The sequence below is a fragment of the Gopherus evgoodei genome, chromosome 7 (assembly GCF_007399415.2).
Source record: "Gopherus evgoodei ecotype Sinaloan lineage chromosome 7, rGopEvg1_v1.p, whole genome shotgun sequence".
Lineage (NCBI taxonomy): Eukaryota > Metazoa > Chordata > Testudines > Testudinidae > Gopherus > Gopherus evgoodei.
In genome coordinates, this window is record NC_044328.1 from 6,149,204 (window position 1) to 6,167,613 (window position 18,410).

At 41.7% G+C, this 18,410-nt stretch overlaps 1 protein-coding gene across 1 annotated transcript in view; it reads left to right on the forward strand.

Annotated features, from left to right (window-relative positions):
- Window positions 1-18,410, forward strand: part of SLK (STE20 like kinase) — a 72,023-nt gene that overhangs the window by 44,601 nt on the left and 9,012 nt on the right. Inside the window, 6 exon segments of the mRNA XM_030568842.1 lie at window positions 2-1,101; window positions 3,539-3,669; window positions 3,973-4,096; window positions 7,429-7,608; window positions 10,233-10,325; window positions 16,958-17,087. Coding sequence (XP_030424702.1) covers window positions 2-1,101; window positions 3,539-3,669; window positions 3,973-4,096; window positions 7,429-7,608; window positions 10,233-10,325; window positions 16,958-17,087 — 1,758 coding nt within the window.

Consider the following 18,410-nt stretch of genomic DNA (forward strand, 5'->3'; position numbering starts at 1 on the left):
GTTGATACAATGGCAACATTAGAAACAAATGATAAACACAGTCTGAAAACAGAGGAAAGACGTGCCATAGAAAATGAAGAGACAGATGAAAATAAACTGAAAATAGCACCTGAAATTGAAAATGCCAGTATTCAAACTACAGAAGTGATATCTAAAGAGACTGGGGAGAAAGAGGAGAAAGAAAGCAGAACAGATAGGCAGGAAAATAAGAATGAAGGTACAACGATAGAAAAAATTACAGAGCAAAAGGATGATGGTAAATCTGAAGAAGTTCAGAAAGATGAGATGACAGGCAGCACTAATGAAACTCTGGTTAAAGGTGCAGAGAAAATGGCTGACACTGAGCAGGAGCCAATAAAAAATGGAGCTGACAATGCTCAAGAGACAGGCAGCACTAGTGAAAGACAGATCAGTAATGGAGATAAAATACCCGGGACAGTCCAGAAGCTAATGGAAAGTAGAACTGAGCATGTTCACGAGACAAGCAGCTCTGAAGAAACTCAGATTAAAAGTGGAGATAAAGTAACTGACACAAATCAGAAATTAGTTGAAAGTGAAAATGAAGATGTTCATAAGACAAGCAGCGTAGAGGAAACTGAGGTCAAGGATTCAGGAAAAGTGGGTGATATAGACCAGAAGCCAAAACAGAGCAAAACAGAGAATATTCATGAGACAAATAACACTGAAGAAATTCAGATTGAAAGTGTGGATAAAGTGGTTGAGCCTGACCAAAATTCAGAAACCAATGAACCTGAGGATACCCAGGAGAACAACATTCAGATAAATGCAGAGCATTCAGAAGTTCCGTGCGATGCACCACTTAAGAACAAGCTTCAAGATCCTGCCGTTGAACAACTTAATGATTCTGAACTCATTCTAATACCCATTATTAGTGTTAGCACAGAAGAAAATGAGGAAAAAGTTAAAATGGGTAATCAAGCCAGTGCTGAAACAATACAGCAGCTAGAACCTGAGACACTAAAGGAAAATGATACAGATTCAGGCACTGGTTCCACAGCTGATAATAATAGCATTGATTTGAACTTGTCCATCTCTAGCTTCCTCACTAAAAACAAGGACACTGGATCAATATCTTTACAAGTAAGTGTAGACAATTAGTTATAATGTTTTATGTCCTGACTATTTAGACCAGTGTTTTTCAAAGTTCAGGTCACGACCCAATACTGGGTTGCAGCATGTAAGGCACAGGTCGCTCTGGTCAGCACCGCCAACTGGGACATTAAAAGTCCCGTCAGCGGTGCTGCTCAGCTAAGGCAGGCTAGTGCCTATCGGTTCCGACATTGCACTGCACCCGGAAGTGGCCAGCAGCAGGTCTGGGTCAAAGGCAGGGGGGGGCCACAGGACTCCGTGTGCTGTCCCGCCCTGAGCCCCAGCTCTACGCTCCCATTGGCTAGTTCCCAGCCAGTGAGAGCTTGGGGGCGGTGTCTGCGGGTGAGAGCCACATAGAGCTGGACCTGCTGCTGGGCGCTTCAGGTGCACTGTGGTCTGCGGTGCCAGGACAGGTGGGAAGGCTGCCTCTGTACCCTGGCTGCACCGCTGATCGGGAGCCACCACAGGTAAGTCTGCAACCTAACCCCATGCCCCAGTCTCCTTCCCCAGTCCTGAGCCCCCTTCCTCCACCCCACATCCTTCATCCCCAGCCCCAACCCAGAGCCTGCACCACCAGCCCAGAGCCGTGACCCCCTCCTGCAGCCCTGCCCCAGCCCAGAGCTCCCTCCCACACCCTGAATCTCTCATTTCCAGCCCCACCCCGCAGCCCTCACCCCCACATCCCAACCCTATGCCCCAGCCCTGAGCGCCTCCCACACCCCAAACCCCTCATCCCCAGCTCCTTTGGATCACTGGCATCAACAATTTTCTTCAACTGGGTCCCCAGAAAAAAAAGTTTGAAAACCATTGATTTAGACTGCAAGATTGTCAGGATAGCAACTGTATCTTAAGGCTTTTCTACAACAAGAGGTGCTTTACCTGTACTGGTATGAATGCAGTTATGCCAGTATAACTGCTTATATCAACATATCTCATTCCTATTCAGCAAGAGGAACATAAGGCACATTTATACCAGTATAACAGTATCCATGGTATTGGTTTAAAAAAAAAAATCACACCCAGTACAAAAACTGTGTGTAGGCCAAATCTTAATATATTTTTACAGTGCCTAGTATGATGAGGACCCAACTTCAGCTGGGACCTCTGTGCTACTGAAATAAAATAATATCAAAACCAATAAAATAAAATAAAAACCAGTAGTTCTGAGAGGTGAGAACTACTCCCTTTTATCTCAGTGAAGTCATAATTTTGGTACTTTGTAGTAAAGTGTAATAAAATAATAATAAAAGGCTATGAATTTGTTAGTCACGTGATACTTGGAGTCATGAGGTACTGCTGAATTGAAGGAGAATTTAATACATTGATTAAATGAGAAAGTTAATGAAGCACTGTCAAGGCATGGATCTGGCAGTAATGTTTGACATTTGATCACCTCACTGATTCACATTAGAAGCAGGTCTGTTGTTGAACACAGCTTGAAAAATTTACCCGAACACTTAATGGCCAGAGGACTAAGCCTAAGGACAAAAGGCTGGTGGGAATTTCCACCAAGGTCTAGAGAGGCATTGTCCATGGGGAGTCTCACTCCCCTCCCCCGGTGCTACTGTCCGTAACTGAAGGGGAGGGTATTGGGATTCCCACCAGAGGTGTTGTCCATGGATACTGCTCTTGAACTCCTTCTTTCATATCCACTACTGGCTTGCAAGTGTCTGACAAATGTGAAACCCTGGTTAAAGGATGAGAACAATTTTCTCTCTCTTTTTCTTCTCCACTCAGGAGCCTCTCCTACTTTACCCCAAAGTCTTGTAAGGAAGGGGTCTGCTATATTGCCCCTCCCCTGACCAACAATTTGGGTCCCCTTTTCCCATTACCTGCCTCTGTTTTTGCTGATAAGTTTCTCAGGCAGAAGTGGTAGGGTGAAATTAGCAAATCTTTATTCAGTTTCAGTTAGGGTGACCAGGTGTCCCAATTTAGTAGGGACAGTCCTGATTTTTGGGTCTTTTTCTTATAGAGACTCCTATTACACCCCACCCCCTGTCCCAATTTTTCACGTTTGCTGTCTGTTCATCCTAGTTTCAGTGCCACTTTTCAGAATCCTGGGGACATCTGTGAAAAAGTCTAGTCTTGATGAATTCAAGGGAAAGCAATGGGGAACAACAAAGGCAATAAAACTGTTTTCAGACTCAGGAAGATAACACTGCATCGGTTCATGTTGGAAGATTTAAAAAATTGTTTAGATAAATGGCAACTTAATTTATAGGAAATAATAGCTTAATTTCCCCCTTTGCTGACTAAGAAAAGTTTAACTTCTTGGCACCAGTAAGAGGACTTTTCAGGCTCTTGTAACTTGAGGACAATTTACTTTTGCTGTATTGTATGCAGTTCTCTATTTAGAAACTCAGTAATTTAATTTATCAGATGTAAAAAAGTGTTATTTGGTTGAACACAGAACAACATTTTCATTCAGGAAACTAGAAGACACAAGAAAACGTTAAAGAAAACTCGCAAATTTGTTGTTGATGGTGTAGAAGTGAGTGTGACAACTTCAAAAATAGTTACAGAAAATGATTCAAAAAGTGAAGAATTGAGATTTCTTCGGTGAGTAAAAATCTCTAAATGACTTTTTCCTTCCTGAATAACACAGGAAGAATCTGTAATTAATGAGCACGCGCTCTGGAGTTTGTTTTTATAGTGCATTGGGATTAAATTTAGATTTTCTTGTTAGCAGAAGGCAAAACTGTTTATTTTAAAATATGATACAAAAATCCAAGTCTAATTTTACATTTCTTTTTTAAAACTGGTATTATTGAGCCCAAATTGTTGATTTTTTTAAAAATTATTTTTCTCTTTATCCCACTTCCTCTCTTCTTTTGCCCCACCAACACTGCTGCTTATTATCAGACGTCAAGAGCTGCGGGAGCTAAGACTTCTTCAAAAAGAAGAGCAGAGAGCTCAACAGCAGCTCAGTAATAAACTCCTACAACAACGAGAACAGATGTTCAGACGCTTTGAACAGGAAATGACGGTAAGTTTGATTTATTTTTTTTCACCTACATGATATAAGGCAGCTTTTTATTGAGTAAATTTAGTGCTCTTAAAAGATGTCATATTGATGGAGTAGGTGAACATGGGTAGCAACAGCCTAGGCTTTTCCTGCTGAGGGTACTGCTCTGTAGTTCAGTGTTCATGTTTATTCAGTCCCTGTTCTCTCTACTTAGAGAGATTTTGACAGATAGTCATGTTGATCTCCCGAGCTAATCAAAATGCTTGGAAATAGTGCCTCCTACTCAGCAGAGGGTGATAAAACCAGTTTTTGGGAGGTTGTCTTTTCCACTCCATTAATTGGTTTGCTAATTCACATACTTCAGTTGTTTTTGTCTCTAGCAAGTGGAGGAACATTTCCTTTACCAGATGTCTGGGCTAAACCAAAAAGACTAGGCCAGAGATATTCACCAATGTACCGCTGCCTCTGCAGCATGCACTTGAGGCCCCAAGAGTATGCAAGCCCTCTCCCTAGCAGCAGGTCAGCCCTTTCGGGAGTGCAATATGACAAGTTCTACAGGAGCTCTAGGGCCTGGAATTGCTGGTAATGCTAAGTCCTCACACAACCAAAAATTGGAGGATACTTTTATTTGAATTGTGTGGGAAATGCTAGTTGTGAAGTATCTCAGGAGAGGACCAGCAAGGTAGAAAGCCTATCCTCAGGGAATACCTAGCATGTCCTACCTCCTCTGAGGGCACTTCCTTTGGTTTCCCAAAAGATCCTCTTCTCTGGGACCCTCCAGGAATTTCTCTCCTGCTTGTTGGTCCAGAGAGAAGGAACCTTAGCAGCAACAAGCAGGTGCAGTCCTGTCCCTAACCATCTCCAAATCAACTCCAGCCTGCTTGAGCCCAGTCAGTACTGGACTCTCGTTCAGCCCAGTTCCTGAGTGACTCATCAGAGGAATGAAATAACAGCTGTTAGTGCCTTCTGATCCAGGAGGGTGACCGCAGAAGGTATTCAAATGGTCACTCTCAATAATGAAGGTCCTCTAGTCCCCAGGTCCTTCAAAGCTTACTCCTAAGGGCATTCTACACCAAAAATTTTTAAATTTTGCACGCAGTATTTTAAAATTTTCCAATTTTATTTGTTAAATTAATGTGAAGGCTCCACCATGGCATTGGGGAGCACAGGCTACTGGCTGCACAAAGGTGGGAGATCACTGTGCAGCTCCCTCCCTGGGACACAGACTTAGCGGTAAGCCTGTAACCAATGCTGACACAGCGCAAGGTCTGGGCCTGCCCCAGAAACACCCCAGGGTACTGCCCCTCTATGTGGGCAGGCAAGCTTAACAAGGTAGGATCCAAGTGTGGAGGGACTTAATATGGGGGGATCCAGATGTGGGATTAGAGGATTCTGTGTGGGGCAGTATGGGTGCAAGCAGCTCAGTGGGGGATCTGGTTGCAGGGGGGATCTGGATGTACGAGGGCTTGTTGGAGGGTTCTGGGTGCAGTGGTAATGGGACTCTGCGGGGGGGTCCAGGTGAAGGTGGTTGGGCCTTAGCAGCGGGAGAGGAGTCTGGGTGTTGGGGGGGATAGAACTCGGCAGGGGGGTCTGAGTGTGGGGAATTCAGTGGGTGGTTGAGATGCTGGGGTGAGTGGGGCTCAGTGGGGTTGGGATCCAGATGCAGCTGGTAGGGGCTTGATGGGGTGGGGATCTGGGTAGCTTGTTGGGGTGGTCCAGGTGCAGGGGGTGTGGAGCTCATCAGGCGGGTTCTGAGTGCAGGGGCGCTGAGGCTTGGTGGGAGGGTCTGGATATGAGGGGGTCTGGATACACACATTTGGGTGAGAGGGGAAGCAGTTCCATGTACAAGAATCCCTCCCCCTGCAGCTGAAGAGCAATGGGTGCAGGAAGTGGTGGGAGTTTGCAGAGCCTGCAGCCAGGGGAGAAATCTGGGGATGGGTCTGATCTGGCCCCAGATGCCATGCAGGGAAAGAGGAAGTCCTGTCCTCCCCAGCCCAACCAGGACTATCTGCTGAGTCCGGTGCAGGGTAGGAGCCACCAGCCAAGTCTTCCCCAGTCCCGCCTCCTACCTCTCTGCTGCCTCTCTGACAGCTGCTCTGGGCACCCAAAACATACTTCTGGGGAGGGTCATATGACCGCTCTTGTGGTTTCCCTTTGCTTCCCAGTCAGAAAGTCATTTTTCTGCAGGGAAGCAAAGAAATCTGCAGGAGATATAAATTCTGTGCATGCGCAGTGGCACAGAATTCCCTCAGGAGTAAAAGCTGCTTCTGTGGGGAGTCAAAGGAATCGCCCCATCATATATGCACCAAATTAGCTTTCCCCTTACTACATCTAACTCTTCCTTTACAACACATCAAAGTAGGCTTGCACAGCCAGAACAGAAGACGAAAAAGGATTCCCTTTCCCACAGGCAACTCCTCCTACCCCTACAAGCATGAGCATGCTCCAGCTTCCTTAAGAAGATAAGTAGCTCCTCCTGCTGCCTCCTACATAGCAGGTCATAGGCCAAGGTAATAGTCACCTTGTAAATACCTACAATTAGATAGATACCACAGGCCCCCTGCTAGACCCACAAGATGCTTTGATCTGGAGCTGCTAAATATCCTGCGCTGTGCCTCCCATCCTCGCTCTCTCTCATGTTATGCACTTCCATATAAATTATTTCCAGCATAATGTACTGGTATGATTTGAGAAGTATTGCCCTCTAGTGGCTGACTGAAGATAAGGACTCTATTATTCGCTGAGGGTGGTGTCTGTTAACACAAGTTTTAGAGGCCTGTATTTTTAGGCCTTGACTACACTCACACTTTACAGCGCTGCAACTGGGGTGTGAAAAAACACCCCCCCGAGCGCTGCAAGATACAGCGCTGTAAAGCGTCAGTGTAATCAGGGCATCCGTCCCAGCGCTGCACGCTACACCCGTAAAGGATGTGGTTTACATGCAGCACTGGGAGAGCTCTCTCCCAGCGCTGCCGCTCTGACTACACTCACACTTCAAAGCGCTGCCGGGGCAGCGCTTTGAAATTCTAAATGTAGCCATACCCTTAGACTGTGATGATTCAGTTCCAGAGGTATGAATGTAAAATGTATATAGTAAATTGTATCTGTTGTGTAATGCCTAAAGATTCATAACACAGGAGGTCTCCAGGCATTTTTCAGCACAAGCAAGGCATGCTCTGTTCACATTTCAAACACATTCATCACAAATTCAAAATTTGGTATACCACAATTTGGAATTCCCTAGCTAAGCTGAGCAAACATCATTACTTTGACTGAACAGTTCTGCAGAATTTTCAACCCTCCTGATTTTAACTTTCTAGAAAAATATCAGATGAAATGGAATTATTTTACAGAGTAAAAAGCGGCAGTATGATCAAGAGATTGAAAATCTAGAAAAGCAGCAAAAACAGACAATAGAACGTTTGGAACAGGAACACACAAATCGCTTACGAGATGAAGCAAAACGCATCAAAGCAGAGCAGGAGAAGGAATTGTCCAAATTCCAGAGCATGTTGAAAAACAAAAAAAAAGAGGTAAGACTCACTGATAATTTAGAAAGTAGGGGACTTGGCCAGAGGCAAGCATGGTTGGACTTCCTTTATCCCTGCCATAATAACTTCAAGGGCCGTGAATGGCCCCAGTAATTTTTTTGTTTTATTGCATACAAAACAGCTGACAGACCATTGAAATATTGACTTCTGCAGAAGTCATTGATAGATTAGCAGATTTGTATCTTTCATATAATCTTTAAAATTAATAAATTTTAATTTTGGTTGATAGCATTCCACAAAACAAAAAAGCCAAATTTCCCTATATTTGTCATGTTAGAATTTAAAAAACAATAATACAGCTTTGGTAACAGTTGAGTCATTATACCTACTGTAAGTTTCCATTTGTTTACTCATTAAGCCCATATTTTATAACTTGTCTGTAAAAGATGTAACCCTGGCAGGAGTTGTGTTTCTTCTGATTTTTAACTCAATTCGGGGGTGGGGGCGAATTGACAGCTGAAATGTTTTTATGACTAATTGCAGATCTAAGTTATATAGTGAAACGAGTGAAGGATGATGCTGAAAGTCTAAACCAGTGGTTCTCAAACTTTTTCTTCGTGAGCCACTTGAAAATTGCTGAGGGTCTCGGCAGACCACTTAATGTTGTTTTTACCGTTAGCTAACTATTGTAAAGCACTTTGGATAAAAGCAGTATATTAAAAAAAAGCTTAATAATCAATGTTTTTTTGTTCCACAAATAAAAGTGCACAACTCATATTTTAATATCAGTATTCTTACCTTTCTAATGCGATGAATGTGCCCTCTTTCCTTCACCGCAGCAGTCCCCCGAGCTGGGGCTGGAAAGGATGGGAGTCTCTCCCTCTCTCCCGCACCACAGCAACCCCTGAGCTGAGGCTGGGAAGGAGGGCCGTCTCTTCATGGCAGCCGCAGCCCTGGAGCTGGGGAAAGTCACCCCTTTCTCTGGCTGCCGCAGCCCTGCACATCCCAAATTCCCCTCATCCCCTCTTCTCACCCCATTGCCCCCTCCTACCTACCCTCTATTCCCCCCCAAGGCCACCACCTCACCTTACATGTGTTTCTTCTCCAGGGACCAGGCACCTAATTAGTGAAGCCATGCCTGTGCAGCTCCACTAATTAGGTGGGTGGCCCTTCATTCTCTTGTGTGTGCCCACTCAGGCGTGCACCTTAGTGGGAACTATCCGCGGACCACCTGAATGGAGCTCACGGACCACAGTTTGAGAGCCTTTGGTCTAAACTGTTAATTTCCTTGTGTTAGTGCATGAGAAAGTGATGTATTTACATATAGTTTTTTGTATACGAAGCCTGTATTTTATTTTTAAAACAATTGCATAGTTATAGTTCTGCATATAAGTGAATATAATTTATTCAAAAATAAGAGTAGTTATTAGATTAATATTCATTAATCGAAAAATCTGTGGTGCACTGTCAGAGCTTTTATGCAGAAGGACCCTATAGTATGAACATGTTTAGAAAAATATATATTTTATTTATTTTGAACTGTACACTGGTATGTATTAATGATGTTTTTTCTCTTTTGCTGAACTTCTTGCATTTTTGAGTTTCTTTTTACTGGTGATTGGGTCTTATATGGGGAAGCTGGTGGAACTTAATGCTGTATACTGATCTAAAAACATTTCTTTCTTGGAAACAGGAATAGCATGTGGTGGTTTGGACTCTGATTTCTGATGGGGCTTCCACTATTAAATAAACATTTGTTCTTGGAGGCATACTTCTTTTACTCATAGTTCAATGAGGAGATTTACAGTTTGGAGGAAAATGCAGTCAGAGCTCTAAAACTATCCATGTTGTATTGGAAAGTATATAATGTTAAAAACTGGCAATATTTAATCTCCACTAAACAAAATCATCAAATCATCATATTCTTAACAAGTTGTTTTATCAGATAATATTTAGAAATTAGCTCACCATTTTAAAGTGCACTATACTGAAACACATTTTATACAATTTCAGCCACAGTAATGCAGAGTTCTTTAAGAATATAGTAATTGGTGGGGGTGGTTGTTTCAAAGGTTTACTTTTTAAAACTGAATACTTACACACTTTTTATCTTTAGTGTGCTTATATGCCTCTTTTATATTTTAAAACATACTATGTAAGTGTAGTTTGTGGTTGAGAATATAGACATGACATTGTATCAATTTGGATATGAGAAAATGTCAATGAAAGCTGTTTTTCAGTGGAAGTTCCTCTAAACTTCCACTTGTTTCAGATATGTTACTCTGGGGATAAAAATATTTTATACAATTTCCTGTACTGTTTAAAGAGACCATTACTATTGCAGGCGGCTTTCTTAATCGATGGCTGTTTAAGCTACTGCATGAAAACACATTAATGAGATAAAGTAATCCATAGGAAGGGATCACTGGTTCTGAGAGCACTTCATTAACGTTTGCATGTAAAATCAGATTGGTTTATGGCTCCTATCTACGCTGCACTTAGGCTTGCACAGAGCATGCACTATCTTTTCCTTTTTCACCAAATTAACACCTCTGCATGCTTTCCACTACCTTAGTGCTTGAACTACACCTCTCATGTTCACAACGAATGCTTGCTGTGGAGAAAAAAATGTTATTTTCCCCACCTTCTGCATGCTTATACACTAGGTTTTTAATGAAGTGGAGAAAGCACCAAAAGAGCTGAGAAAAGAGCTCATGAAACGCAAGAAAGAGGAGCTTGCACAAACCCAGCATGCTCAGGTAACAGCAGCAGCTTCATGCTACTAAAATCCAAAAAGCAGCATTAGTCACACAGCTTAATCATTTCACTTTCTTTTTTAGAGTGACTTTGAAATTTAACTTCTAACCCTTGACATTTGCTCTGTCCCTCAAATGCTCCCATAACCCTTTCCATAGAGTACAATGTATAATCAGTTATATGCAAACTTATGTTGATATGTTAAAAAAGCTTAACATTCGGAAAGCTGTATTCAGATTAGAAAAATATCTTTATACATCCCGGGAAAACTCATGACGTTGTCTTTTCAGCTGATAAGTATCTTGTGTGTCTGCATAATTATAAATGTTAGAGTAGAATGTCAAATATTTTCAGAATATTAAGCATAAAGGAGGAAAATAAGTCTAAAGAAAGTGTAAAATTAAGAAATACTGTTCATAACAGAAAAGCATTTAAAGTAAACTGACTTAATTAAATACCAGAGTGAAATGGAAAGTTGTATGAAAACTTTAGAAGATTGCAAATATAGTTCCACACCTTGCACCTCACTGATATTATCTGACAGAGCTGGAAGGCAAAAAAAATATTAAATGTATTCTTCCTTTTGTAAGATTTTGATTGTGCTGTTCTACCTCTAGTCAAGGTTATATCACAAAAAGGGTTTTGGGATGAATAACTGAAGTAGGATTTAATTATTGTTTGCAGGAGTGGAAAAGGTAGTGATGTGATTGGACTATGTAAATTGTGATTTGACTTTGAGGCGTAGATGTTATGGGCATGATGGTTTGAAAACTTTGTTGTACACTCATCTTTCTTTCAAGTTGTACACCTGAGCAAAGTTCATAGTAAGTAGAGTTTTAGAACTACAAGTTGTCATACTTCTATCAGTGGATTAATGAGTTTCCACTACAGCAAAAGCTTTGATAAATAATAAGATATCCTGATTAAGGCCACGTCCAGACTAGGTATTAAAATCGATTTTAGATACGCAACTTCAGCTAAGGGAATAACGTAGCTGAAGTCGAATTTCTAAAATCGAGGTACTCACCCGTCTGGACGGCGCTGCATCGATGTCCGCGGCTCTCCGTGTCGATTCCGGAACTCCGTTCGGGTTGATGGAGTTCCGGAATCGATGTAAGCACGCTCGGGGATCGATACATCGCGTCCAGACTAGATGCGATATATCGATCCCCGAGCAATCGATTTTAACCCGCCGATGCCGCGGGTTAGTCTGGACGTGGGCTCAGTTAAAAGATCCTAATTTCATGTCATCAGAAAGTACTGTAAGCATAAGAATATCTGCAGAAATTTGATTTCAAATCTGTAAACAGATTAGTTATGTACAAGTACCATTTCTACTGTAAATGATTGCTCAAACTATCTTCATATTCTCATGGCTGATGTACAGTAGTTTAGCGTCTTTGAAAGAAAGGAGTTGTTTTTGTTTACGTTTTGACCTGGGAAGTATTGTATTGTATTCTAATCCACAGGGCATTGCTCAGGTTATGATTCAGTCTTTTCAATTGTCTTCGTGTACACTCTTCAATGCACAAATGCAGGATGTAAGTCCAAAAATACCAAGAAGGGTTTATTTCCCTAATTTTTTCAACTTTGTGTTATCTCCTGTTGTTTTCTTTGGCTCATATGTGCTGATGAATTTCACTGTCTCAAAAATTGATAAGTGCAAATTTATAAAATCGTATAGTTTAAAAGTTCAAATTGATGCAGTGATTAACTTTGGACAAAACATTGTGAATTTTCTCTCAGAAACAGAAGTAGTCAAGAATTTAATGAGTTTATCATTTCAGCACCTGTGAGAAACTGAATGCAGTGATTAAAGTTTATGTTGTGTGTGCAGTGTAATGTTTACCTTTGGCAACTGGCATTTATCATTTTCTTGCTAAATCGTAGGATAAAAACTTGTTACTACTGTCACAAAGAACTAATGTAACTGCTCAGGAGAAAATTATATTGTGGTCTGCCCTCCTACACTAGCCAGCAAAATTGCCAGTGAAGTTTTTCTGCATAATGTTTATTGCATGTAATGTGATAAAGATTGTGGAAAACATCTTCACTGGCAGCTTGGTTGGATAGTGTAGGAGGTAGACCACAGTACACAGTCTTTATTGTGTGTGATGTTTGGTATTGATGTTTGAAGCTGAAAGGACAGAGCTTGCGTATTTCAGATACATGGCTCAGCTTGCTGTGCTAGCCATTTTAAGAAAACCCTCTTATTTTGACTTCCAGTATAAACAGATCAGAGCCGATACGTAAGTGATTGAGGGAGGAATGTCTCTTCCACAATTGCTTTTCTGACCTTGACCACACACTTCTAATGTAATATTTTCCCCAGGAGTTGAAAATGTAAGTCAGCATGAAAAAAATACCTTGAAAGTCACCTACAGCATGTTTCACGCAATGGCACCCCCAGCTATTCCAGTATACTAAAGCTGTATTTCTAATATATTTCAGTCTTTTTACTCTTTCCATTGAAAAGTCAATAATGTAGAACCCTCTAAAACTGTATTCTCATCAGCCCATTATTCTGTATGACTGAACCTATCCCTCTGATAATACCCATTAACTATCATTCTCCCAGATATTCACCAACTTGCGCCTCTTCCAATTTTATACCACCTTCTGCACATCCCATTCACTCTGGTACCATAATAACCTCTAAGTGTACCCACTTCAGTGTACCTACCCAACCCTAGAGAGATGGTTGTGAAAATTGCAATTCATTGTGCAATGGGACACAACAAGCCTTACTTACTATTTACTGAACTTCTGTAAGAGAGGAAAATCACATCTCTCTCAACAGTCATTATCAAGTGTGCCTGTAACAGATCGTTGATTCCAGATTTCACCTTACAGGCGAGTCTCATCTTACGCGAGGGTTCCGTTCCACGGTTAGCGCATAAAGCAAAAACCGCGTATAGTCAAAATTACATTGAGTTGAAGTGTGGGCGATTCTGCCTGCCATATAGATACAGTATTAAAATTGTTCTTTTTTTTTTTGGTTTTGCCAATCGTGTAAAACTGAAATCGTGCATGTTAAATGCAAGTAAGATGCAACAAACCTGTACACATCTCTTCTCCATTGAGCTCTGTGAAATATTTGCTGCACTCATCTTACTTTAAAGATCAGTTATTGTTGCTGCTCAAGCCCATGTATCTCATTTGACTAGCATCCACTAGCATCCCAGGTGGCTTCCCTTCTCTCTCTTCTCTAGAAACCATTTTAAACTTCATTTCTTCCTGTATGAGAACAAATGCTCCTAGCTTTGCAACTTGGTTCATATCAAAGCTGTCAGCAACCTTTCCACTGATTATATGTGGGCTCTTTGTCAGTCATACTAAAAATGTCTGCTCTAACCCTCTCACTGTTTGCTAGCATTTGGTACCTACTGTCCTCTATCCATTCAGCCTTTCCACAGCATTGTTCTAGAAAAACTGGTCTTCTCTTACATGTTTAGTAGATTTTTAAAACCAGAAGGGACCATTAGACTGTCTAGCCCAGCAGTGGGCAAACTACGGCCCGGGGGCTGCATCCGGCCCTTTAGACGTTTTAATCTGGCCCTGGAGCTCCCACCGGGGAGCAGGGTCTGGGGGCTTGGCCTGCTCCTGTGCTCCAGCTGGGGAGCAGGGTCAGGGGCTGGCCCTGTGGCTCCACATGTCCCTCCTACGGCTCCTACATGTAGGGGCAGCCAGGGGGCTCTGCACACTGCTCCCACCCCAAGTGCAGCCCCCACAGCTCCCATTGGTCAGGAACCATGGCCAATGGGAGCCCCAGGGGCTGCGCCTGCAGAAGAGGCAACGTGTAGAATCGCCTGGCCACGCCTCTGTGTAGGAGATGAAGTAGGGGACATGCTGCTGCTTCTGGGAGCTGCCTGAGGTAAGTGCTGCCTGGACCCTGCACCCCTGCCCCTCTTCCAGGCCCCAACCCCCTGCCCATCCATGATCACTCTCCAGGCCTCCAAACCCCTTGGTCCCAGCCTAGAGCACCCTCCTGCACCTCCAACCCCTCATCCCCAGCCCCCCCAGCCTCCCCACTCCCCCCCCCAGAGCCTGGACCCTCAGCCTGAGCCCTCACCCCGCTATCCCAACCCCCTTTCCCAACCTGGAGCCCCCTCTTGCACCCTGAACTCATTTCTGGCCCTACCCCAGAGCCCTCACCCCCTTCCACCTCCTACTCGCCAATTTCATGAGCATTCATGGCCCGCCATACAATTTCCATACCCAGATGTGGCCTCAGGCCAAAAAGTTTGCTCACTCCTGATCTAGTATGACCTATATATCACAGGACACTACATTCCACACAAATATGCACTTAGGCTACATCTACACTAGAAATGTCAAAGCACTGCCATGGGTGTGCTCCTACGGCAGCACTTTGAAGTGTGTGTGTGGTCACACGTGAGCTCTCCCAGCGCTCCTGGTAATACATCTCCACGAGGGGAATAGCTCCGAGTTCCAGGAGCAGCTCTCCCAGTGCTCTGAGCCTGTCCACACTAGCGCTTTAAAGCAGTCAGACTTGCTGTGCTCAGAGGGGTGAGTTTTCATCCCCCGAGCCAGCAAGTTAGAGCACTATAAAATGTAAGTGTAAATAAGCCCTTACTTAGACCACAGCTATCTTCATGCTTAGATGCTTTGCTAAATCAGGCCTTTAGTCTATTTGTATATTTCAAATGCAGTAAAAATAGTCAAACTTTTTGTACTATTGCAGCAGAAAAGCTTCTTTGATAGCCCCGAAGCAATGCATGTCAATTTTCTGAATTCATGAGCACTAAAACAAGGACACTTTCAACTCGCAGAGTAAAAAGGTTACTTACTGCTTTTCATAGTGCTTAACAAAATAATATATACTTTGTAAAGGTAACTTTCAACAACAAAAAATATCGGTGACTATTTCATTAAGTTATTGAACTCAACTTTACTAAGACACTTTCACTAACAAGTGTAGGAACATTTTATTGAAAATCTGTCTTATAAGTTTAAAGACAAAATTAACACAATACTAAGGTCTGTATTCTCCTTATGTTCTTTCTTGTGTTCCACTAAAAATGCTGAGATTATGCCCCTTTCCGTGTAATCAGCACAGATCCATTTTTAAAACACTTTTTTCTTGTTTTGGAAAGTAGGTTCAATGTATATCATATTTTACATAAAATTTCTTGTCATATTTTGTAAGGCAAAGGTGTGTGTGCATGCTTGCCTGTATGTGTAGATACATAAAAATGATGAGTCAACTGTAGAGTGTGGATAGATGATAGTGAACTGTGTAATGTCTGTTTTATTTTGACTAAATAACTTAGAGGTAGCCATGCAAAGTGTGCACACAAATAGGCTTTGAATAATAATCCCAAACAAATGACAACTGTTACACTTTTTACTACATGTGACTTTATTGTATCAGAGTTTTTCTGGGTTGTTTGTGTGTGCGCATGGGGGAGGGAGGTTTCCAACTTTGCAAATATTTTTGTTATTTCTACAAATTAGGTTCCTAGTCCTGCAGCTTGTTCTGCATGGGAGGACCTTTGTACATAGAACAAATTGCAGGACTGGAGCTTGTATCAGTATGACTTTCTCAGTTTTTATTCCCCAGTGATATAAATAAATATACACTATGAAAAGTGTGTGTGTGTGTGTGTGTGTGTGTGTGTGTATACACACACACACACACTTATGAAAAGTAATTATTTTCTTTATAAATTATTTGAATAATTTATGTGCAGATAGTTTCTATTGGTTTATGAAGGCTTGTTAACTCTATGCATTGCCAAATAAAGAGTAGCCAACAAAATAATGATTGTTCTTGGCTTTGAGTGAACGTGGGTTCAGTTTTTAGCACATGGTTAGTTTTTCTTTATTGGCTACTGCAGGGCTTCTTCAATCCCATGCAGCTGCTGTCACGTTTGGTTACATTGTGTAGCCCTTCCAAAACCTAGAGTCTAGGTAGGAGGGTTCTTCAAATGCTGATCCCACAGTTACATAAGCCACATGTTTTCCTCCTATTTAAATTCTTCCCATGGAGGACTGCTCCTTATTAGTAGGACTTAGTACCAGCCCTTCTATGCATTTTTCATGACAGTACCATTAGCCAACTAAGGTCAGGAGCCAAGGCTTTCTTTTCATAAGCTTCCCACCTAAATTAGGCAGGAGGAACCACCAGGGTGGCATAATAAAGTTACCTCTCCCTGGTGTTGACACGTTATTTAAGCAACAGTAGTAGATCCTGCTGGTTCAGGGAATAAAAGGTTTCATTTTTGACCTCTTTGCATTGCTGTAGATGCACAGTTTCCACCCACTCTCAGACCAGTTGCTAATTTAATTTGAGAAAATGTAAATTATTTTTTCTGATCAAATTCATATTACATTTTACTCTGATCATAGAAATAACTGCAGATTTTGTTTAGTTCATTGCTTTCTGTTTCATTTCTAAAAATGTAATTAAAAATTCTGTAGCCTTTCTCTTTTACTAGGTGTCCCCAAAAGTAGATTATTTTATAGCAGATGTACTGTAGGCCAAATTTTCATAAATGTGTTTGGTTTGCAATCTAATCAAGGGAACAAAGAGAATTGTTCTGGGAATCTCATTAAAATTTAGTATGAATAGAATACAGCAACTTAATCTATTTTCCCTGGTTTTTAATAGGAACAAGAATTTGTGCAGAAGCAGCAACAAGAATTGGATTCATCTCTAAAGAAAATCATCCAGCAGCAAAAAACAGAACTAGCCAATATTGAGCGAGACTGCTTGAATAACAAGCAGCAGCTTATGAGAGGTATCCATCATCAAATTTCTCCTTTAAAATTAGATTTTCTTCTGTTTTATATGCAACTTTTCATCTCAAAGAGAGCTGTTAGAAAAATAGTAAAGTCTGACTTAAATCTGTAAAATCAAGGACATCCAGACTTCAAATTGAAACTGTAGTTAAAAGCATATCCTTAATATGAAACAGTACTATATTTGAAATGCCTTTGTACTGCTAGCAGAAAAGTAATATGTTAAAATTCTTTTATGAGCTGTACTTTGCCTTTTCTGACTCAGCCATACTTATTTATTTGCACAGTTTTGGTCACATAATTTTGAATTTTGCTTATAACTCTATAACGAAAAAAATTTACTCAGGACATTTCCAGATAACACTTTTCTTGTATTAATTCTTAATTAAATACAATGAATACAGTATTCATTGAATACTGTGCACAGATGTGATTTCCTCCTCTCAAAAAAGATATACTGCCATTAGAAAAAGTTCAGAGAAGGGCAACTAAAATGATTAGGGGTTTGGAACAAGCCCCATATGAAGAGAGATTGAAGAGGCTAGGAATTTTCAGTTTGGAAAAAAGGAGACTAAGGGCTTGTCTACATTACTGGCTGGATCGATGGGCAGCAATCAATCCAGTGGGGGTTGATTTATCACATCTAGTCTAGACAACGATAAATTGACCTCCGAGCGCTCTCCCATCGACTCTGGTACTCCAGCAGGGCGAGAGGTGCAGGCAGAGTCGACGGGGGAGCATCAGCCATCGACTTATCACAGTGAAGACACCGTGTAAATCTAAGTATGTGATTCACATAGCTAAAGTTGCGTAACTTAGATCGATACCCCACCCCACCCCTTAGTGTAGACAAGGCCTAAGGTGGGATATGATAGAGGTGTATAAAATCATGAGTGGTGTGAAAAAATGAATAAGAAAAAGTTATTTCCTTGTTCCCATAATATAAGAACTAGGGGCCACCAAATGAAATTAATGGGCAGCAGGTTTAAAACAAAAGGAAGCTCTTCTTCACACTGCGCACAGTCAATCTGTGGAACTCCTTACCTGAGGAAGGAATGGTGTCCCTAGCCTCTGTTTGTCAGAGGGTGGAAATGGATGTCAGGAGAGAGATCATTTGATCATTGCCTGTTAGGTTCATTCCCTCTGGGGCACCTGGCATTGGCCAATGTCGGCAGACAGGATACTGGGCTGGATGGATCTTTGGTCTGACCCAGTATGGCCATTCTTACGTTCTTAAAATTGTAACTATTGATCATTTTATTAGATATGGTGGTGTGGTATATATCTGTATTAATGGCTTCTTACAAATACGTTTTTATCAT